The 18,216-nt window shown below is 38.3% G+C and overlaps 2 protein-coding genes across 3 annotated transcripts in view; one reads left to right on the top strand and one right to left on the bottom strand.

Moving 5' to 3' along the window:
- Window positions 1-18,216, top strand: part of si:ch211-214p13.3 (nectin-1) — a 90,800-nt gene that overhangs the window by 54,335 nt on the left and 18,249 nt on the right. The gene's annotated exons all lie outside the window — the stretch shown is intronic.
- Window positions 3,620-4,903, bottom strand: LOC110954878 (gap junction alpha-8 protein-like). The gene has a single exon (XM_022199629.2). It carries the CDS (start codon window positions 4,889-4,891, stop codon window positions 3,620-3,622), a length of 1,272 nt encoding a protein of 423 aa, XP_022055321.2. The 5' UTR covers window positions 4,892-4,903.

Genomic DNA, 18,216 nt, shown 5'->3' with positions numbered 1-18,216 from the left:
ACATTTTTTGTCGTTTTGTTTCCTTTTTGTCTCGCTTGCGTTTTTTGTCTACTTTTTGTTATTTTGTTTCTTTTTTTTGTCATTTTTTGTCTCATTTGTGTTCATTTTTTGTCACTTTGTAACTTTTTTGTCAATTTTCTTGCTTAATTTTTAATATTGGGTCTTGTTTTGTTGTTTTTTGTCTTTTTTTCGTCAGAATTGACTTTTCTGCACTAAAACAAAGGGAAACGTTTGGAGTTGTGGTGATAAGATAAGATAAGATAATCTTTATTACGCCCCATGTCAGGGAAAATTTCCCATGTTACAGCATACAGTAAGAGCAACAATAAACAACAATATAGTTATAATCATACTAATATTTACAATATGCACAAGAGTGAAGGATGGAAAAAGTGGCTTATGGAATAATGTAGAGTGCAAGAAAATTCAAATAGTGCAAGAACTGTGCAGATTATGTGACAAAGGATGATGTGAGATATAGCTTATTATGCTGTGATTTTAATGCTCCAGCCCACTTGGGACAAATTGGGCTGAATGTGGCCCCTGAACTAAGATGAGTTTGACACCCCGGCTCTAGTAATACAATTGTTCTTCCTTTTTCTTCTACTTTACTCCACTACATTCATCTGATAAATTTATTGTCAGATTAATACCAGGAGATATAATCAAGAAATAAATGATGAATCACAGGTTAAGATACGACTTTATTGATCAACAAATGGAAATTCACAAGCTTCACTAAAATATATGAATTTGTTTAACAGCTCCATCTTGAACAACTGCAACAAGTCAATAATTACAATTTCGTAAAGTCATGTAAATTATTCTGAAAAGGATCCTTCTTCATCATGCATGCTTTTACTTCTTCAGGTACTTGTTAAAGCTAATACTTCTGGAAGATGTCATGAATGCATGACTTTCACTTGTAATAAAAAGTGTACTTCTGCTTTGTGGTAGAGCAAATTTGGCTTAAAATATCTAACTATATCTGGTAAAAGTATAAAGATTAAAAATTAAAGCTTGAAAATAGTTGAATTAGGATGAAGAAATAGTAGCAAAGACTTCTGGACATCTATTCTGATAAATTACTAGTTTAAATAAAAGCAGCATTTGAGTAAATGTTCATATAAATGTCCAAGCTTCTTCTTAAACATAGATCATGATGGACCTTCATGAGCTGTTTTACCCTGTGTGTGTGTCTGGGTGTATGTGTGTGTGGGTTGTTTTTGGGGGTTTTTTTTGCAGAGAAATAGCGACACGACACTTCTTGACCACGTGTGACTTTTTATTGCGTTGCTTCACATTCCAAAAGAAGATACTGCCACACATCTATCAGCAAAGAAGACTACAAGTTAGTAAAAAGGGTTTTTTTTTCTTTCCAAAGATTAATCATGTCTTCTTACAAACATACAGGCAATGCAACGTAAAATCGTAAAATACAAAAATCATACATTACCAGTCATACTGATGTACAAAAGGCCCAGCATCATGCTGTGATCATAACATCTTGTTTTATGCTGTTTAGAAACTTGGATGTTTGACTGAAGGCTCAGACTCCACTGCATGGGTTTAGAGGAGATGAGGAGATCGTGGGGGTCACAAAGGGGTCAAAGTTGTCTCCTCTCTCCGAATTTTTCTCTGGAGCTGTTTGATCATTTCCCCCCCAAAAAAAACCAAGACTGTGAGGTGTCTGACACGTAGGCACATGTCTGAGCGTACATTGTGTGAGTGTGTTCATCCCCACAAAACGCCCGACTTCAGGCACAGATGTCTTAACATTAAACTGTCATGTTAATGCTCGTTATTTAGCTGCGTCACAGAAACACGGTCTTATGTGTGGGTGGGTCTGTGTGGATGTGCCGAGAAGTCGCAGACAGAAATGAAATTATTAATTTAAAAAAAAACAAAAAACACATCAAGTAGGTCACATAGGTCCCAGAGCCATATAAACACTTGCTACAATCTTACAACATTTGAGAATTCACATTTACAGATAAGGCACAGGAGATCGTACAGTGGCAACGGTTTGACTAAACAAAGCCAGAGAATGTGTTAAGAAGATTTGCGATGAACCCAAGACATCATTTCAGGCTTAGTGCATTTGGTATTTAAATATTTGATCATGATTTGCAAAGAAAAGTATCACCTTTACTCAGATAGATGCACAATACTGCTGCATGGGCTTTTCCTGTCTTTACTTTATGGGGTTTGTGGGATTAAATTTATAATATGATCACAATTAAAACTTTTGTGTTTCCTCTAGACAACAGAATAACTAAAAACAGCCATTTTGCATGTTATGTACATTATTAGACATGCGATGGGGCGTTATGTACAGCGGGATTCGCCTCTGGTTGTTTGTTTCTCTCTGATTTTGTAAGCACGCTTCAACTATCGTATTTTCTTGTGGGGAAAGGATCTACTATGGTTGCATAAAATCAAGCAGAAAGACTTTATTCACAGCCAGGTCAAGGATGCTTGTTTTCATTGATGAGCACGGTTTCTTTTATTGTCTCGCCTCCAACAATACTTTGTGCTGATGGTGCATGATCTTTATCGCCCGGACGCCTGTTTGTACAGCACGAAAAGAGAGGATTTGGCCTGAGGTCGCTACTATAGTTCATTCTCTGATAGAGCAAAACGAGCCCTATTCTCTTCCATGGACAGCTGATATCACAGTACATGGTTTCCTTTACGGCTACATAATATAAGCAAATCTAAAATGAAAAGAATCACATTGAAAAAGACATTCAACATGTGGTCTTTTTTTTGTAGGTGGTTTGTTTTTCCTCACTAACTCAGTTCTGGCTCTGCTACCTGGTATATAAACACGAAAAGGAGAGAAATGCTCCGAAATTGATGCACATCTCTCTTCACTTGAAAGAATCCTGTGTAAATGGATGCATAGATGAGGTGTTGTGAGAGTTAAAGGCCTTGCACAGAGTCGAGAACTCTGAATGTGGAATAGAGTAATGCTCTTCTCAACCTGAAATTGGACTTTTCTTCTCCTTTTCAAAGAGCTGGATACCTGTAAATGTACTGGCACATGCGTATTTTCTAATGGAGAGCCCTTTCACCGGCAAGGCTGGCAGCCACATGCTGCATTTGGGAGTAAAAATCAGTGCCTAACTACAGCGAAAGTACTGATTTGCAGACACACGAGTAAATTATAACTCTGTCTCCCCCTGTCGACTCAAACCCCATGTAAAAATGTCTATTCCTCCATTGTATATGATTATAACTCTTTCAATAGAAAAGATGTTTCTAAAAATTGAACATGAATTTTCATCAAGTAAAAACATTTCCCCCTTGCATGTGTCCTTTCCATATTTTTTTTAAAATATAAGAACACACTTAATAAAAAATACTACTCCTCTCCTCTTTAACGTCTACTTTTTATGATATTTCATATTTATCACAAACACTCAGATTTTTATGTAGCTTGGTAGAATTCTCACCTGTGTCTTAAAGGTTTTGTATTCTATCCCTGTTGATTTTGCTTTTAGTTTGTTGACCTGCCTGTTCAAGAGTATGCATTGTCTTGAGTGAGGTGTGTGTGCTCTCTCTTGTGTTGAACATTTGGTGTGTGCAGGTGTACATGTGCTTTGCTCTCACAGGTTCATACGGTGAGATCGTCTGACCTGGCCCTGCTGCTGGCTTTGCTCAGTCGGCTCAGCGGTCTGGTGTCTTCTATCGTATCCGCGGCCTCCATCCCTGCCTCCGCTGGAGGTATCGCCTCCTCGTTCACTGCCTCCTCCACCTGCACATCCTCATCCACAACTTCCTCCAACTTCTCCGCTTCCACCTCTGGCGGCTGCACCTCCTCGACTTCCTCCTCATGTAATGTCACCCCCGCCGTCTCAGTGGTCTGGGCATAGGAGGGCAGAGTCTCGTCGTACACCTTAGAGATGTCCTCCATTGGCATCACCTCCTCTGCCTTCTCCTCCAGCCCTTGGAAGGGTGGAGCCCCTCTGCCGGCCTCCATGCCAACCTCGGCCAGTGGGTAGAGGTGAGTCACGGGAGCTTTCTCCTCCTCCAGCAACTTGTAACCTTTTGCTCTCTGCAGAGACGGCATAGCCAGGGAGGGCAGGCTCTTTGCTTGTAGCGGCAGAGGGGCCGATCCCTCACCTTGGGAAGGGGCTGGAGCTGGGGCTGGCTTGCGAAAGACAAAGCGAATCTTCTTCAGGCCCAAGTGGCTGATCTCCACAAAGTTGAGGAACAGTGAGACGCAGGCGACAGCCAACATGAAGATGATGAAGACAGTCTTCTCTGTGGGGCGAGACACAAAGCAGTCCACCGTGTTGGGGCAGGGCCAACGGCTGCATTTGTACAGCGGCAGGATGCGGAAGCCGTATAGGAAGTATTGACCCACTACAAAGCCCACCTCGAACAGTGTCTTGAAGATGATGTGGCAGATGTAGGTCCTCAGCAGGGTTCCCTCCAGCCGGAACTTCTTGCTTCCTTTCGTGCTGGTCTCCTTAGTGGTGCGGACGCTTCCCTGGTCAGGTGCCAGAGGGAGACGCTCCTCGCTCAGCTCCTGTTGACGGGTAAGTTCTGCCTCCTCGCGCTCTTTACGTTTCTCCTCCATGTGGACATGGTGCACGGCGTGGCCCACGTACACCAGAGACGGCGTGGACACGAAGATGATCTGCAGCACCCACAGGCGGATGTGGGAGATGGGGAAGGCCTCGTCGTAGCACACGTTCTCACATCCAGGCTGCTGCGTGTTGCAGACGTAGTCAGACTGCTCATCGCCCCACACAAACTCTGCCGCTGTGCCCAGGATGAGGATACGGAAGATGAAGAGCACCGTGAGCCACACCCGGCCGATCACCGTAGAGTGCTCGTTGACTTCCTCTAAAATATTACCCAGAAAGCTCCAGTCACCCATGATCGGTCCGTAGCACTGCAGAATGAAGGGTGGGGTAGGGAGGGACACGAAGGGTGCAGACGGACAGGGAGGGTGGGGTAGGCAGGAACAACAAGGGGAGGGGAACAGAGAGTGCCAAAAGTAAGCTATGCAAAAGAGCAAAACTCAAACTTTAGAATCTTTGAAAAACAAACCTAAGCCATAATTTCACCCTGCTGCGTTTGTTTCTAATAGAAAATCTGACGACTTTGAAACTTCAAAAGAGCTGAGCACGTGTTCCGAGTCTGTACGATGAATATTAAAAACTAAATCAGCAAAATGTCCCCCGTTATTAAAGTAAAACTCAAGGTATTCATTTAACTGTACTGATAGCTTCTTTTTGTTCCAGTAAACCATCACTGTTAACGATTGTAAATGAACGCTAAAATATTTTTTGCTCGAGGTCTCAAAACTAGCACACCACACCTCTAATAAAGCCAATAAAAGGAAGATCAATAAGTAGCTTAAAGTTCCCTCTTCTGTATGATAGAGCATAAATGTAATCAAATGGGCAACTTGCCACAGCTGCGGCTCCAGCGAAGTTGAGTCCTGTCCCGTTCTCTTGGCACCCGGCAGGGAAAAGTGAACTTTTTTCTGCCCTCTTTCCCACCTAAAGCCCTGTCCTTGTCGCCCCACTGAGCAGATGTGAATGAATCGGCTCTGATGGTTGGTTTTTAGTTTGCTGCAATATTTAAGCTTGGAGCCAGACGGCCTTTATGTGCCGGGCGACGTGTGGTGACGCAGGAGACAATAGGATCAACAAAGCCAGAGCGGGGATGTATGGGAGCAGGCCTCAGGCTCCCACACCAACATGGACACTGTACTGCCAGGGCACCGGGTCCACAAGAGCAGTCGAGCTCCATGCATGCAACTTCCTCGCACATACATTCCGCATATAGAAGCACAGATACAGTAGATGAAACAACAACAGCAGCATGTGCCTCTGGCTGTGCTGCCATGACCGGCATTAGAGCACAGAGGCAGGTCAGGATGAAGGAGAGTTTGTGTCCTCGTGCTGTAAAACTGGACGCTGTTGTTTATACTATTCAGTAAAGAAAGGATTAGGTCCATTTCAAGCACTTGTAAAGGTCTTAATACAATAGATACATCCACGCTGAGACTTGGAAATTATGGTTTGATTGGGAGAGATGTTCTTTGTCATTGTATTTAACTAAATGAATGACCTTTAATACTGTCAGGCATGCAGCTTTGTTCATTCTGCATGGGCTTTACAAGAAACAACAAATCCAGGTCCAGAATGCGATGCATACATTTTCAAACAATGGATCACTACAAAATAAAATCCCAAATTCTGAATGATTTTTACATTTGTGAAATATAAAAAAATATATATATATACTGGAAAAATCGGAGTAAGTATTAACTAAACAGTCCGTCTTATTTTTTCTTTTGTTTTTTTAGATAAAATAAGCAAAAATTAAGCACTCCAAAATTTCATAGATGTTGAACCATTTAATCAAAAATTACCAACTGTGTGCAGGACAAAAAAAATCATTGATATGCTCTCATAAATCACACAGCTCACATATTCAATTTTCCTCTTTACTATTTTTGAATCTGCAGTTTCCAATAGCCAAAAAACAGAATTTCTTAACAGTGCAACTAAATTTGGCGTGATTAAAGGCACATTTAGTTTAATATCCATATATGTCCTTAATTCTGCACTGCAAACCTTCACTAATATTAAATGTTCACTTTAAAATCAATATGGTTACAAAGGGTGATTTTTCACAAAGTAGAATGTGTTTACCTCTGTGTGTGCATATCATCATATCTGTGTCACTAACTGGAATGTGAAGAATGTGAGCCACTGAACAGGACACTGAAATGTCCCTATTACGGTGGTTAGTCAAACTTTCCCGGATCAGAGAAGAAAAACATTCATTCTTTGATGTCGGAATAACTCCACAGATGTTTGAACAGAAGCTGCTGCAGTGCCCAAAGGGGTTTGTTTCCACTGTCTAAATACAGTGATCCCTACAAAGGATGTGAGCAGATAAACCATAATGTTATTATTTTATATATGTTTCAAATGAGTTTAGAGGAAATATCTAAGCAGTCTCGATGGCTGAGTGTAGTGTCAAAACATTTAAACAAGGAGTACCTGTGATGAAGAAAAAGGCACACGCAGAAAGAGCAGCAGCAGATGGAACTGCATAAAACTGAGAAAAAATCAAGAAAAATGGAATTCACTGAACCCAAGACCATTTGAAACACCATCAAAGATAGAGTGGTACATTAGAAAGCTTATACTGAAAGAATCACGGAAAGAATAACACCCAGACTGCATTAATGGCAAAATAAATACAAGTGAAGCTGTATTTATCGGTGGAACCATGGACCCTAAAGTGTACAGCCAAAAAAAATAGAAGCGACAGAAATGGATTTTTCTTCTGGATATCGATCCAAAGTATACCAGCCGCCTGATGAAGAAATATTTTGTCCCGGGAAAAAAAAAAATCTGACTGAAAGTCTTAGAGTTTCCAATGTTCCAGAGTTCTAACATTAATCCTACAGAGCAGCTCTGCAATCTGAAGGATGTAAAACTACCGACTAAAACAATGTAACTCTGATCTTTAGCAAAGCCGCCATTTGGTATCCAAATACTCCAGTGTCTTTAGTGTGAACTGATACGTATTTAGCATTTAAAACCTTGCAGATTTATTTTTTGTAAATATTTTACATGTAAAATTTACTTGTGCCATTTTCCTATCTAATTTGTTACCTAATGCAATGAAATGCATGCATTTAAAAGTGTGGCTGCAGCATCAAAATACCTTTTAAAATCTCTGTATCTTCATTTGCCATCATAACTTATAGTTTGCACAACTACAGTCACTGGCTTGATAAGCCCATTTATGACTATAAATGATAACTAAAATGCCTGCTTAATGATGGGACATGGTGGCATGTTTAATCTGTTCAACATTAAGCTTTGATATCTTTAAACAAATGGTCTAAACACAAAGACATGAACGCACAATAGCACAGCAGTATTACTTCCTGATGATTTTATAATGCAGTCTAATATTTTATAATGCTGTTTTTTTATTGTAGTTACAACTGATATGGTAAATTATCATTGATTAATATAATATAATTTGCATATAATAACAGTTAATACTTTTTAGAAATACACATGTTAGTACTTTTTGACCGAACGGTAATATTTGTATATTATTTATAATAAAGGTTTGCTTTTTGCTAAAACAGAAAAATGACACAAAATCAATCTCACATTGATGCTTCCAGTCTTCATCATCCTCAACATTTGAAAAAAAAAACTGGTGTCATTTTTCAAAATGATTTATAAAAATCAAAAGTTGCAACATCATTTTTTGTTCAACTTGGAAAATGGGAATCAGAACTTTCTGCTCAGCTAATCTTGCTTTTAACATTAACATGTGATGTTATTCAAGTTATAAAAAAAAAAAGTTTTCCTGCATCCATATGTTTCTATATGCATCTATCAGCAAATGGAAACAGGACGTTCTACACACTACACATTGTGTAGAGCAGCAGAACCAAGCCACTAGGACCTGCTGCGTGTCAACAATGAGATTTCTTTGTGCCAACATTTTAATACTTTTAACATAAACCCCACTTGGACTTTGGAGAGGTTTATTTGAAGAAAGCTTTTGTTTGCCTGCTATCTAAACTGTTGAAAACTTGCTCTCTTGGTAAGTCACTGATGCACCAAATTAAAGGAAGGAGCCAAACAATTACATGGCAGTCAGAAACTGTTTATTTGCAGTTAAACAACTCATTTCCCTCTTCACAATCAGATTTCCAGGTTCCACAACTGTTGTGTATTCCCAGGACCCAATGAAATGTTTCTGAAAATTAAATTTTCCTTGAAGGTCTCTATGGCTTCATTAGTGCTGTTTCTTGAAGCTGTTTTGCTTTAATTTATTTAAAGAACTAGAAGAAAATAGTAATAATTTTTAGTTTATGAGTCAAAGAATAAAGACAGAGATGCAGCTTAATTGATTAGTTATTTGTTCAACTATTTTTATTGATTCTGCTTATGGTATAACATAATTAATTTCGTGCTAGAAGGTCACATGTTAGACATACAGCTGTCAAAATTCGCTAATCATTCATCCGTAGAAGTCATCACTCCTTTTATGGATGTGTCTCTACTCTCCCCATATTACAGCCGGCCTTCACCGTCTCTCAGCCAATAGCGTTCACAGTTCAAAGTGACATCACTGGGCTTATGAACCACCTCTGTGCTCTCTGATCTGATGGTTGATGGGAGATTTGGCCTCTGAAATGAGCTTCACGAATGAATGATGTAATGAACCAGTGTTTAAACGCCCCAAAATCCTTTAGCGAGTTTCACGCTGACTGTTAGGGCATTCTGAATGGATAGATACACCTAATCGCCATATATCCAGGAGCCATGATATCTTCTGAAATAAAACCATCCTCAAAAAAACCCCAAACACTCGTTCTCATCTGGGCCCTGAATGATTTTGGGTGCAGCGCGTTGTGTTGAAATATGGAAGCCATGTTGGGAGCTGTGTGGAGGTATGAGGGTGTATCCACTGAGCTGGGGGACCAGGGGACTCCCTTTAAAGAGCTGTGTGTTGGTATAGTGGACGCTTGCATGCTAAGCCCTACGGTGGGCCCGTGAATGGCACCGGGATTTCACACAAAGACATGATGTCATGATGCAGGGCGCGGACTCTTTTGAGCGCGTGCAGTGAGGCATGAGGCCAGATTAGACCTCCGAAGCATGGCACCAACTGGCCGTTAATCAGAATGCTAACACGCTAACAAACATATCGTACGGCAATCTGCCTACAGCGCTATGGTGCCACGTGCTTCCTGCTCGCAGGGTCTTTTCGAGACAGGAAGTAACAGAAATCTTACTTTTGTAACGGCCTTATCAATGTGATGCAATTTAAGACGTCTGTTTCATGTAACAATACGCATTATGTGATTCTAAGACTGGCTGGCAGGGGGGTGGTTTGATTTGGCCTTCTTGTTACCCCTCACACAATGAACATCTCCACCACTCCCTGAGGAAAACACAGAAGTAGTTCAATGTGCTGAAAACACTTAAAATTAATGTACCATATAGAATAAGTCTGGAAAGGGTCCTTGTCTAAACATATGCCTATGCCTTGATCTATCATGAAAGCAGAAGGTAGCTCCTGATAGCGTTTCTCTGCTTCTGGTTTGGCCTCATGCTACACAGCAGAGAAAGTGCACCTTCTGAACTGCAAGCAAGCAGGTAAACTTCTTTATAAAGCCAAAAGGGGTTTCTTTACAAGAGTTCTTTGCTAGATGAAGAGATGGAGGAGAAATGTGATAAACTGACAGAGAACACAGCATCAAATTTATTGCTTCAGGGTCGAGATATAATTGTGAGACTTTTTGTAACATAGTTGACAGGTATCTCAGTAGACATTTTTGTTGTTTTCAGGCCTAAAATCAACATGGCCGCCTATAACCAAACACCACATGGCATTTTACAGAAGGATTCTTGTAAATATTATATATACAATTGAGTAAAATTGAAATTGAAAGTTATTTATAACGATGTTGTACTAACACTGTCGAAATTCCATAAATCCACACTTGACTCACACACTACTTTATATAAATAACTCAGAAAGCCTTGGAGTCTTTCAGTCTTTTCTTCAGGAGGAAATGGCATCATGTGGAGCAGGTCATGTGATCTGGAATTAACAAACTTCATTTAGAGGTGTTTCTGTAATGGGCAACTCAGTTGAAAGTGACTTCTCGGACACAGATACAATTTGTCTTTTTCAACATAAAATTTGATATATTGCCAAAAAAGAAATACCTGTCACAATTATCTCAAGTTAATAAAAAGAACACACTTTTGAATAAGCTAATTTTATTATTGTTTAGCTAATCAGAAGGTGGTTGTTATTAAATTGTGATGGTTATTTAGTTGACATTTTAGTGATAGCCAGTCATTTTTAATAATAACTGATTGTTTCCATAACATAGCACTTGAGTAAATGTACTTAGATGTTTCCCACCATTGTGTACCACCCCCACAATACAAAATCGGACTTAAAGAGACAAGACAGGTCAAATTTTGTCATTTTCTTATTGGCCCCTGGGGGAAAAAAAAAAACCCTGACATTTACACAGCATAACTGAATCATCCCATCCTCATTCTTTAATATAAAATCCTGCTTCTGCTCGACTCCTTTGCTGAGACCTCAAAGTTTCACAAGCAGACAGAAATGCTGATGTTACGAAACAGAACAGTCTTCATGAATTACACACTTTAAACTTGATTTGAATAATCTATTGAAACTGATAGGGGGCATCCTTTACCCAACAGAGAGTTTCCCAACACCAGCCTGATGTCCTCTAATGGAAGGAATGTTCAGTCACTCCATACAACGGAGAATGAGACTGAAAGACTGAGATTATTGAAGTCAGAATAATTTTTCGCCTGTCCTGAAAGTTACATTCACACGTTTATTCTCTGAGCGGAGGGCAGAGCTTAAGGAAGATCCTACAGCATCAGCAATGTAGTTATTACTGCCGGGCACGTGATACAGAAACTGGCATCATCATGTTTAGCTTTTTCATTTCTCTATAGTTGTTGCTTTTTCTTGTAATTTTGGCAAAATTAAAGTCTTGCTGTGAAGGTAAATGTGTTGTAAAATACCTGTATTAATAAAAGTAAATGAATAAATAAATTAAGGACATGTGAATCTGCCCCATAACATGAATTCTTCAATTAAAATGTAACAAAATCAATTAATAATTCACATTATATTGTGTCAAATTTATATTTGTTTGGCAACAGAACTCACATCCATCAAAATCATTATGAATTTACTTTGTTTTATTTTATTTTAAAGAATTCATATTCAACTACAGCCAGTTAATGTCAAAAAGTCAATTTAATTTGTGTGATATAAAGTACATTATTCTATGTCATATTCATTTGGCAACAGAATTCCCATTCATCACTGAGAATTTTTCTCAAAATAAAGCAGGAAAAATGATTATTATAATGACAGAATGAGAAAAGAAAACCACATTAATCTGTACAAATTAGATTTTTTTTTTAAATGGAAGTTTACTGTACAGAAATTAAATTTTAATTAAACTGACTATCAAACAATTTATAAATCTAAATTATTGTAGCCTCCATATCCGGCTTGCATGCAAGGATTATTATTAATAAATAGACTAAAGTAGCATTCATTTAATGTAATACTGGGCTACTTTCACCTAATAATCATCTGGTAATTTTTTTGAAGAAAAAAGCAGGAAAATAATTATTATAATGACAGAATGAGAAGGAAAAGCACACTCATCTGTATATATTCAAATTAGAATTAAAAAAATAAGTTTACAAAGATTAAATTTTAAATTTTAACTAAACTGACAGTCAAACAATTTAGAATCAAAATTATTGTAGTCTCCATATCAGGCTTGCATGCAAAGATAATTAATAAATAAATAAAGAAGCATTCATTTTAAATGCAGGATTTTTAATGTTACTGGGATACTTTTACCTATAAATCAAATATTAAAGACAATATTCCAGCATATAATATTCATAGTAAAATCATCAATTTGCCATTCTGCAAAACTGAGTTGATCACACAGCATTTTTGAAGAAAACCAGGTATTTCCATTATAATAGGTTGTCTTTTTCTCACTTCTTTACTCACATGAACTCCACATGAATCTTCTGTGTCATACGTATATTCACATACACAGAGGAAGCATTCACAGCGGGTTTAAAGAGATGGTGTCAGCGATGCCCTTCACAGATACAGCGTGACCTGGGGCAGCGCTGAGTCCCATGACATAGCACAACACTAAGACCTCAATGGCGTCAGGCTTACGTTTAAAGACAGAGACAAACGTGTTTCTGAACTTGTTTGTTTAGTGTGCAACCATAAGTCCGGACATATTTGTGCAAATGGTTGTGAGCTTCATTTTTCTTTTGTGTTTGGTGACTAGCGCTCAGTGACAAAGCATTCGTTTTTCTTTCTTTCTTTTTCATGAGTCATCTGTTTGGAGTCACTTCTTTTGTTTAAATAGAGCCATTAGCCTTCAAGATACCAACGTTTTACCGGCAACTTTTTTGTATTGCTGCCACTTTAAACGCATATCTTTCTCACTTTCAGGTGTGAATTCTTTCAAGGAAATTTCTCATTTCCTTTGAGAGGAAGCTGCCGTTTCTTTCCTGCAATGGTGAGAAACTGCGAAGCCATTCACAAAGGCATTAAAAATTCCCTGAGTAAACACTGGTGACACGGTGGCCACTCGATTCATTAGCCAACGGAAACCGGTGAGAAGATTGATAAAGGCTGCAGTCTAGGAGCATGACCCAATGATCTCAAACTGAGGCCAAAACGTATACCAGACAGTCAGTTTGAGTTTATATGTGCTCATTCATGGTGATAAATTCAAGGAACATAAAAATTCTTTGTGAGGTTTTAGGCCACAACCTGCTGCCCAGACAGCTTCGATGAGCCTCGGCATTGATTCGCCAAATCTTTTAAAGGACGGACCATTATTCTTCCAGAAGATACTCCTTCTTTTGACGTTTTGATGATGTAGTAGAAATCTCTTTCTAATTACCTGTTCCCATGGCACGCAATTTTTGTCATGTGCAATCGACAGCAAATTAGAACTACAGCTGCCACTGGGTGCATGAAATATGTCAGAACTTAAAAATGTTGGATTCATTCTCTTTGGGGTCAGTGATTAGCCAAACCAAAATTTGGTGTCAGCAGCTCTACATCCAATCTAAACATACAATATGGCACCTTAAGTATTGGTTTATGTATCTGAGCAGTTATCATGCTAAAGAAGTCTGACAAAGGGGATAAGTGAATGGAGGACGACTAGATAGATAGATAGATAGATAGATAGAGATAGATAGATAGATAGATAGATAGATAGATATTTTATTAATCCCGAGGGAAATTCAAGAACTACCAACAAACAACTAGCATTTCCTAATGGTGCTGTTTGCCATGTATGAACATACAAACTGACAACCCGCTTCCAAATAACAGCTGTGAAGATACCAGTAAATATTCATCAATATTCATTTGTGCTGCAAAAGGGACATCATCAAAGAAAATTTTCATTTAAGTGTGAACAGTTTTGGAGCGTTAGAGTCAGGATGAGAGATTATTTGTCTGCGTTTTCTGTGACACATGCAGTGAAACTGTCCTCGTCAGTCCAAAATGTTCCATAGTGTTTAGCTGGGTTGAGATCTGTGGACTGCGAAGGCCACAATGCATTTGTTTCCATAATTTTCGCATACTCATCAAACTTTCACTAACTCCTTCGTGCCCTTTGGATGAGGACGTTGTCATCCTGGAAGACACCACTCCCATCAGGATAGAAAGTTTTCATCACAGGATAAAGGTGATCGCTCAGAACAACTTTGTACTGATTAGCAATGACAATTCCCTTTAAGGGGACAAGTGGGCCTAAACCATGCCAGCAAAATGCCCCCCATAGCAGAACAGAGTCACCCAATGCCCTCACTGCAGGGGTGAGGCATTTGGGGTCTCTTAGTTTACACCACATGTCCCCCCACTTTTTGGGAAAGATGATGAAGGACAATATCAGTGATTACTACATCTCTGTGGGAACTCAAACATGTGCATTCATGTGCTCCTAATTCCACTAAGTCACAAGCATCATGGACATGAAATATGTGCTGCCCTATACCCTGTTCACTGCTGTCTTCCCAATAGATCTGGATGCACATGTCACTTTAGTCACTGTACATGTTCATAGAGTTCCAGCTGAGACACCTATGACTGAAGCTCCCTGCCACTGTGGCCTCAACAACCGTCTTTCAAAGTAACTTACTCCCTTTTGCCATGTTACGACATGATCACAATCAGTGGGCATGTAATCATGCATTCAATGTGTCTCCTACTCATTTATTCTGGTTTATACTTTTATTGTTGAGCCAACCTCTGTATATATGAACAAAAAACATACGCACAGATGCCCACACATAAGCTACATGAATTCACACACGCACACATGGCCCTACAACATGTGTCACGTCTGGTTCTGAGCCATAGTATTGTGTTTTTTGAGGGCTGAGCTCTTGTCGCCCAGCTGGACTTGGGTTCTGCCATTGTGTTTGGGAGGTCAGATTTGTTGAATTTGGACCAGTCCGCTCTCCTCCGTGTGCTCAGCGACCCACACAGTCTCATGGGGCAGCCTGGAAGTGCATAACCAGACCTGCTAGACACACTTTACTACAGGAACTGGCAAACAAAAACACTCACATGAATAAAATTTCGAGCAATAAGAAAGTAAAATGCGTCATTACTTTCGGCAAAGTAGCGGTCAAAATTAATAGTTTGTTTCTCTGTAAATATTTTTCACCGGTTATTGTATGAGGTTTGTTGGAGGTTTTACTACAATTGATCGCTGGTAAGATTACAAAAGAGAGCTGTGTGTTTAAATGGTGGAGAAGACTGGACTGTTTGGACTCACTAACCTGCATTTGTGATAAGGTTTCCCTTTCCATGTCCTGTTAGAGCACCAGCAAACACCACCCTCCTGTTTCTGTGAGGGGGCTGTGCTGTTAAAGGGGCCACTGCTTTCTCAGGTCGGTATGTCTGGTGCTAAGTATTTGTGATTTGGTGAAGACACTGTAAAGCATGCAAAGTCACTCTCGGATACCCTGTTGTCACCATTGCTGGAAAAAAAAAACAAACTGGCAGAACTTTTGGTACAAGTGCCTGATTTTGTGATAGCATCCCCCATGTGCCACTATTTAGTGCAACATCTTACATTGCTGCAGTTTAGTATAATTGTCTTAAAATGTGTCATAGCACCTCTATAGTTCTGATTCAGATTTGTTTTAATAAAATACAATTTTAATTGTATTGGTAATCTGATGATGCACAATAGCAGGGATTTGTGAGCAAAAACATGATTGGCAACAAAGTCATCAAATTAGCATGACATGATAATCCACAGTTCATGTCTATACAGTTAGGTCAATATATAATTAAGGGACTTTTGAAGGGATATATCTTGCATATATTTCTATAAAAATAAAAAAATAATGTTTTTATGCTCATTATGATCATGGCTTCACAAATTAATATACATAGTAATATAAAGTAGTGTGTGAGTTCCTAAGTGGTGGGACTTTATCCGCATCGTCCAACACTTCCTAGCTACACATCTTTTTAACTAGCTTTCATTTCAAATTTTACATAACTGTATATATGATATTGAGAGAATCTTTCTGTAAAAAAATTTTCCTTGTGGTATTTGGTTTAATAAAGGGGGGGGCGGGGGCCTATGGGTGATTTAGGCCTGAAAACAGCAAAAATGTCAACTATGATACCTGTCATCTTATGTTACAAAACTCCTGCAAATTATATATCGACCCAGTTCATGCATCAAAGACATACTGCAATATGTTTTTTCCTTTGTCCCATGCTTTTGGGGGGATTTTGTACATCAACCCATTCAGTGACCTAATCAAACATTGGTTGATGATAGTAAGTACTTGTAGAAGACACTTGAGGATAAAATGACACAAAGAGGGTGATGTTAATGAAATTTCATTGTATATGAAAGTGTGCAATGACAATAAAGGTTTTGATTGATTGATTGATTGATTGATTGATTGACTGACTGATTGATTGATTGATTGATTGATTGATTGATTGATTGATTTGATTGATTGATTGATTGATTGATTGATTGATTGATTGTTCCACTTGTTACCAGGGTTCTCCAGTCAGTTATACCTGGCTGTTTTTTAAAAATAATGGGACCCACTGGCATACTGTGTATTATGGAGGAGACGATTTGCTAAAATCCTGAGGCAGTACTACAGGGCAAAGAGCAGCAACTGTGTCGTACAAAGGATAGTTTTTAGATATTTTGTGCAAGTACTGTATCATTTAGTGTAGGGCTACAGTTGTTTACCATTTGGGATTTCTGATTTCTAATAATCTTAAATGGTCAAGAACTTCATCTTCAGAATATCAGAAGACTAATTTCACTGAAAGACTAACGCGTTTCAGCTTGTGGTTGTCATTACTGTAACGGACAAATTATTCTTCTGCTCCACACACTTTCCTAGAACTTGAATAAGTGCATATTCAGTATATGAGTCACGATCTTTCTACGACTTGAAGCATCAGGACCTGCGTCAGAAAACCAGCTACTCTGAGAGGTTTCAAGGAGACAGAGCGACAGAGAGAGAGAGAGAGAGAGAGACAGGGTGAGAGACAAGGCATAAATTGTTCTCACCACCAAAGGAGGAAGTGGAAAGGCAGCTTCCTCTCTGTGTAACGTCGGGCACTATGGGAGGGAGAGGAGAATTAATGTGCACACAATGGAGAGGGGTTGGGTGGAGGGCAGACAGGAGGCGTTAATGAAGGAAGGATGTAAGTCCTGTGGATTTAAGGACCAGGATGAGAAAGACTGTGGATTAGGATGAGTGTTCTGGAGATCCAGAAGAAAAATTCCTAGACTCTTGCACAGGCAGGTAGTTGAAAAGTCATTTCTTGGACACAGACACATATAAAATTTGATATATTGCCAAAAAAGACATAACTGTCATGATTATCCCAACTTAATAAAAAATAACACAATCAAAACAATTTTTGAACAAACTCATTTTATTATTGTTTAGCCAATTAGAAGGTGGTTGTTGTTAATTTGGACGGTTATTTAGTTGATTATTTTAGTGGTATTCAGTAATTTTTATTAATAAGTGATTGTTTCCATCAAAAAATAATTATGAATCTGTAAAGACATGATCATAATGAATCTAAGAAATATATATATATATATATATATATATATATATAATATATGGCATGTATGGCATGCCGTTTAGGAAATTATATATATAATGAAAGTCGATATATATATAATGAAACTTGATATATATATAATGAAACTTGAATATATATATATAATGAAACTTGATATATATATTATATATATATATATATATATCGACTTTCATTATATTAATATCGACTTTCATATATATATATCAAGTTTCATTATATATATATCACTTTCATTATATATATATCAGTTCATTATATATATATCGACTTCATTTATTATATCGACTTTCATTATATATATATCGACTTTCATTATTAATATATATCGACTTTCATTATATATATATATCAACTTTTCATTATATATATATCAACTTTCATTATATATATATCAACTTTCATTATATATATATCAACTTTCATTATATATATATATCGACTTTCATTATATATATATCA

The sequence above is a fragment of the Acanthochromis polyacanthus genome, chromosome 14 (assembly GCF_021347895.1).
Source record: "Acanthochromis polyacanthus isolate Apoly-LR-REF ecotype Palm Island chromosome 14, KAUST_Apoly_ChrSc, whole genome shotgun sequence".
NCBI lineage: Eukaryota > Metazoa > Chordata > Actinopteri > Pomacentridae > Acanthochromis > Acanthochromis polyacanthus.
This window is presented reverse-complemented; position numbering and strand designations above follow the sequence as displayed.

Bases quoted from the DNA above. Each gene is read 5' to 3' on its own strand.
- LOC110954878 (XM_022199629.2), bottom strand. From the start codon at position 4,891: ATGGGTGACTGGAGCTTTCTGGGTAATATTTTAGAGGAAGTCAACGAG.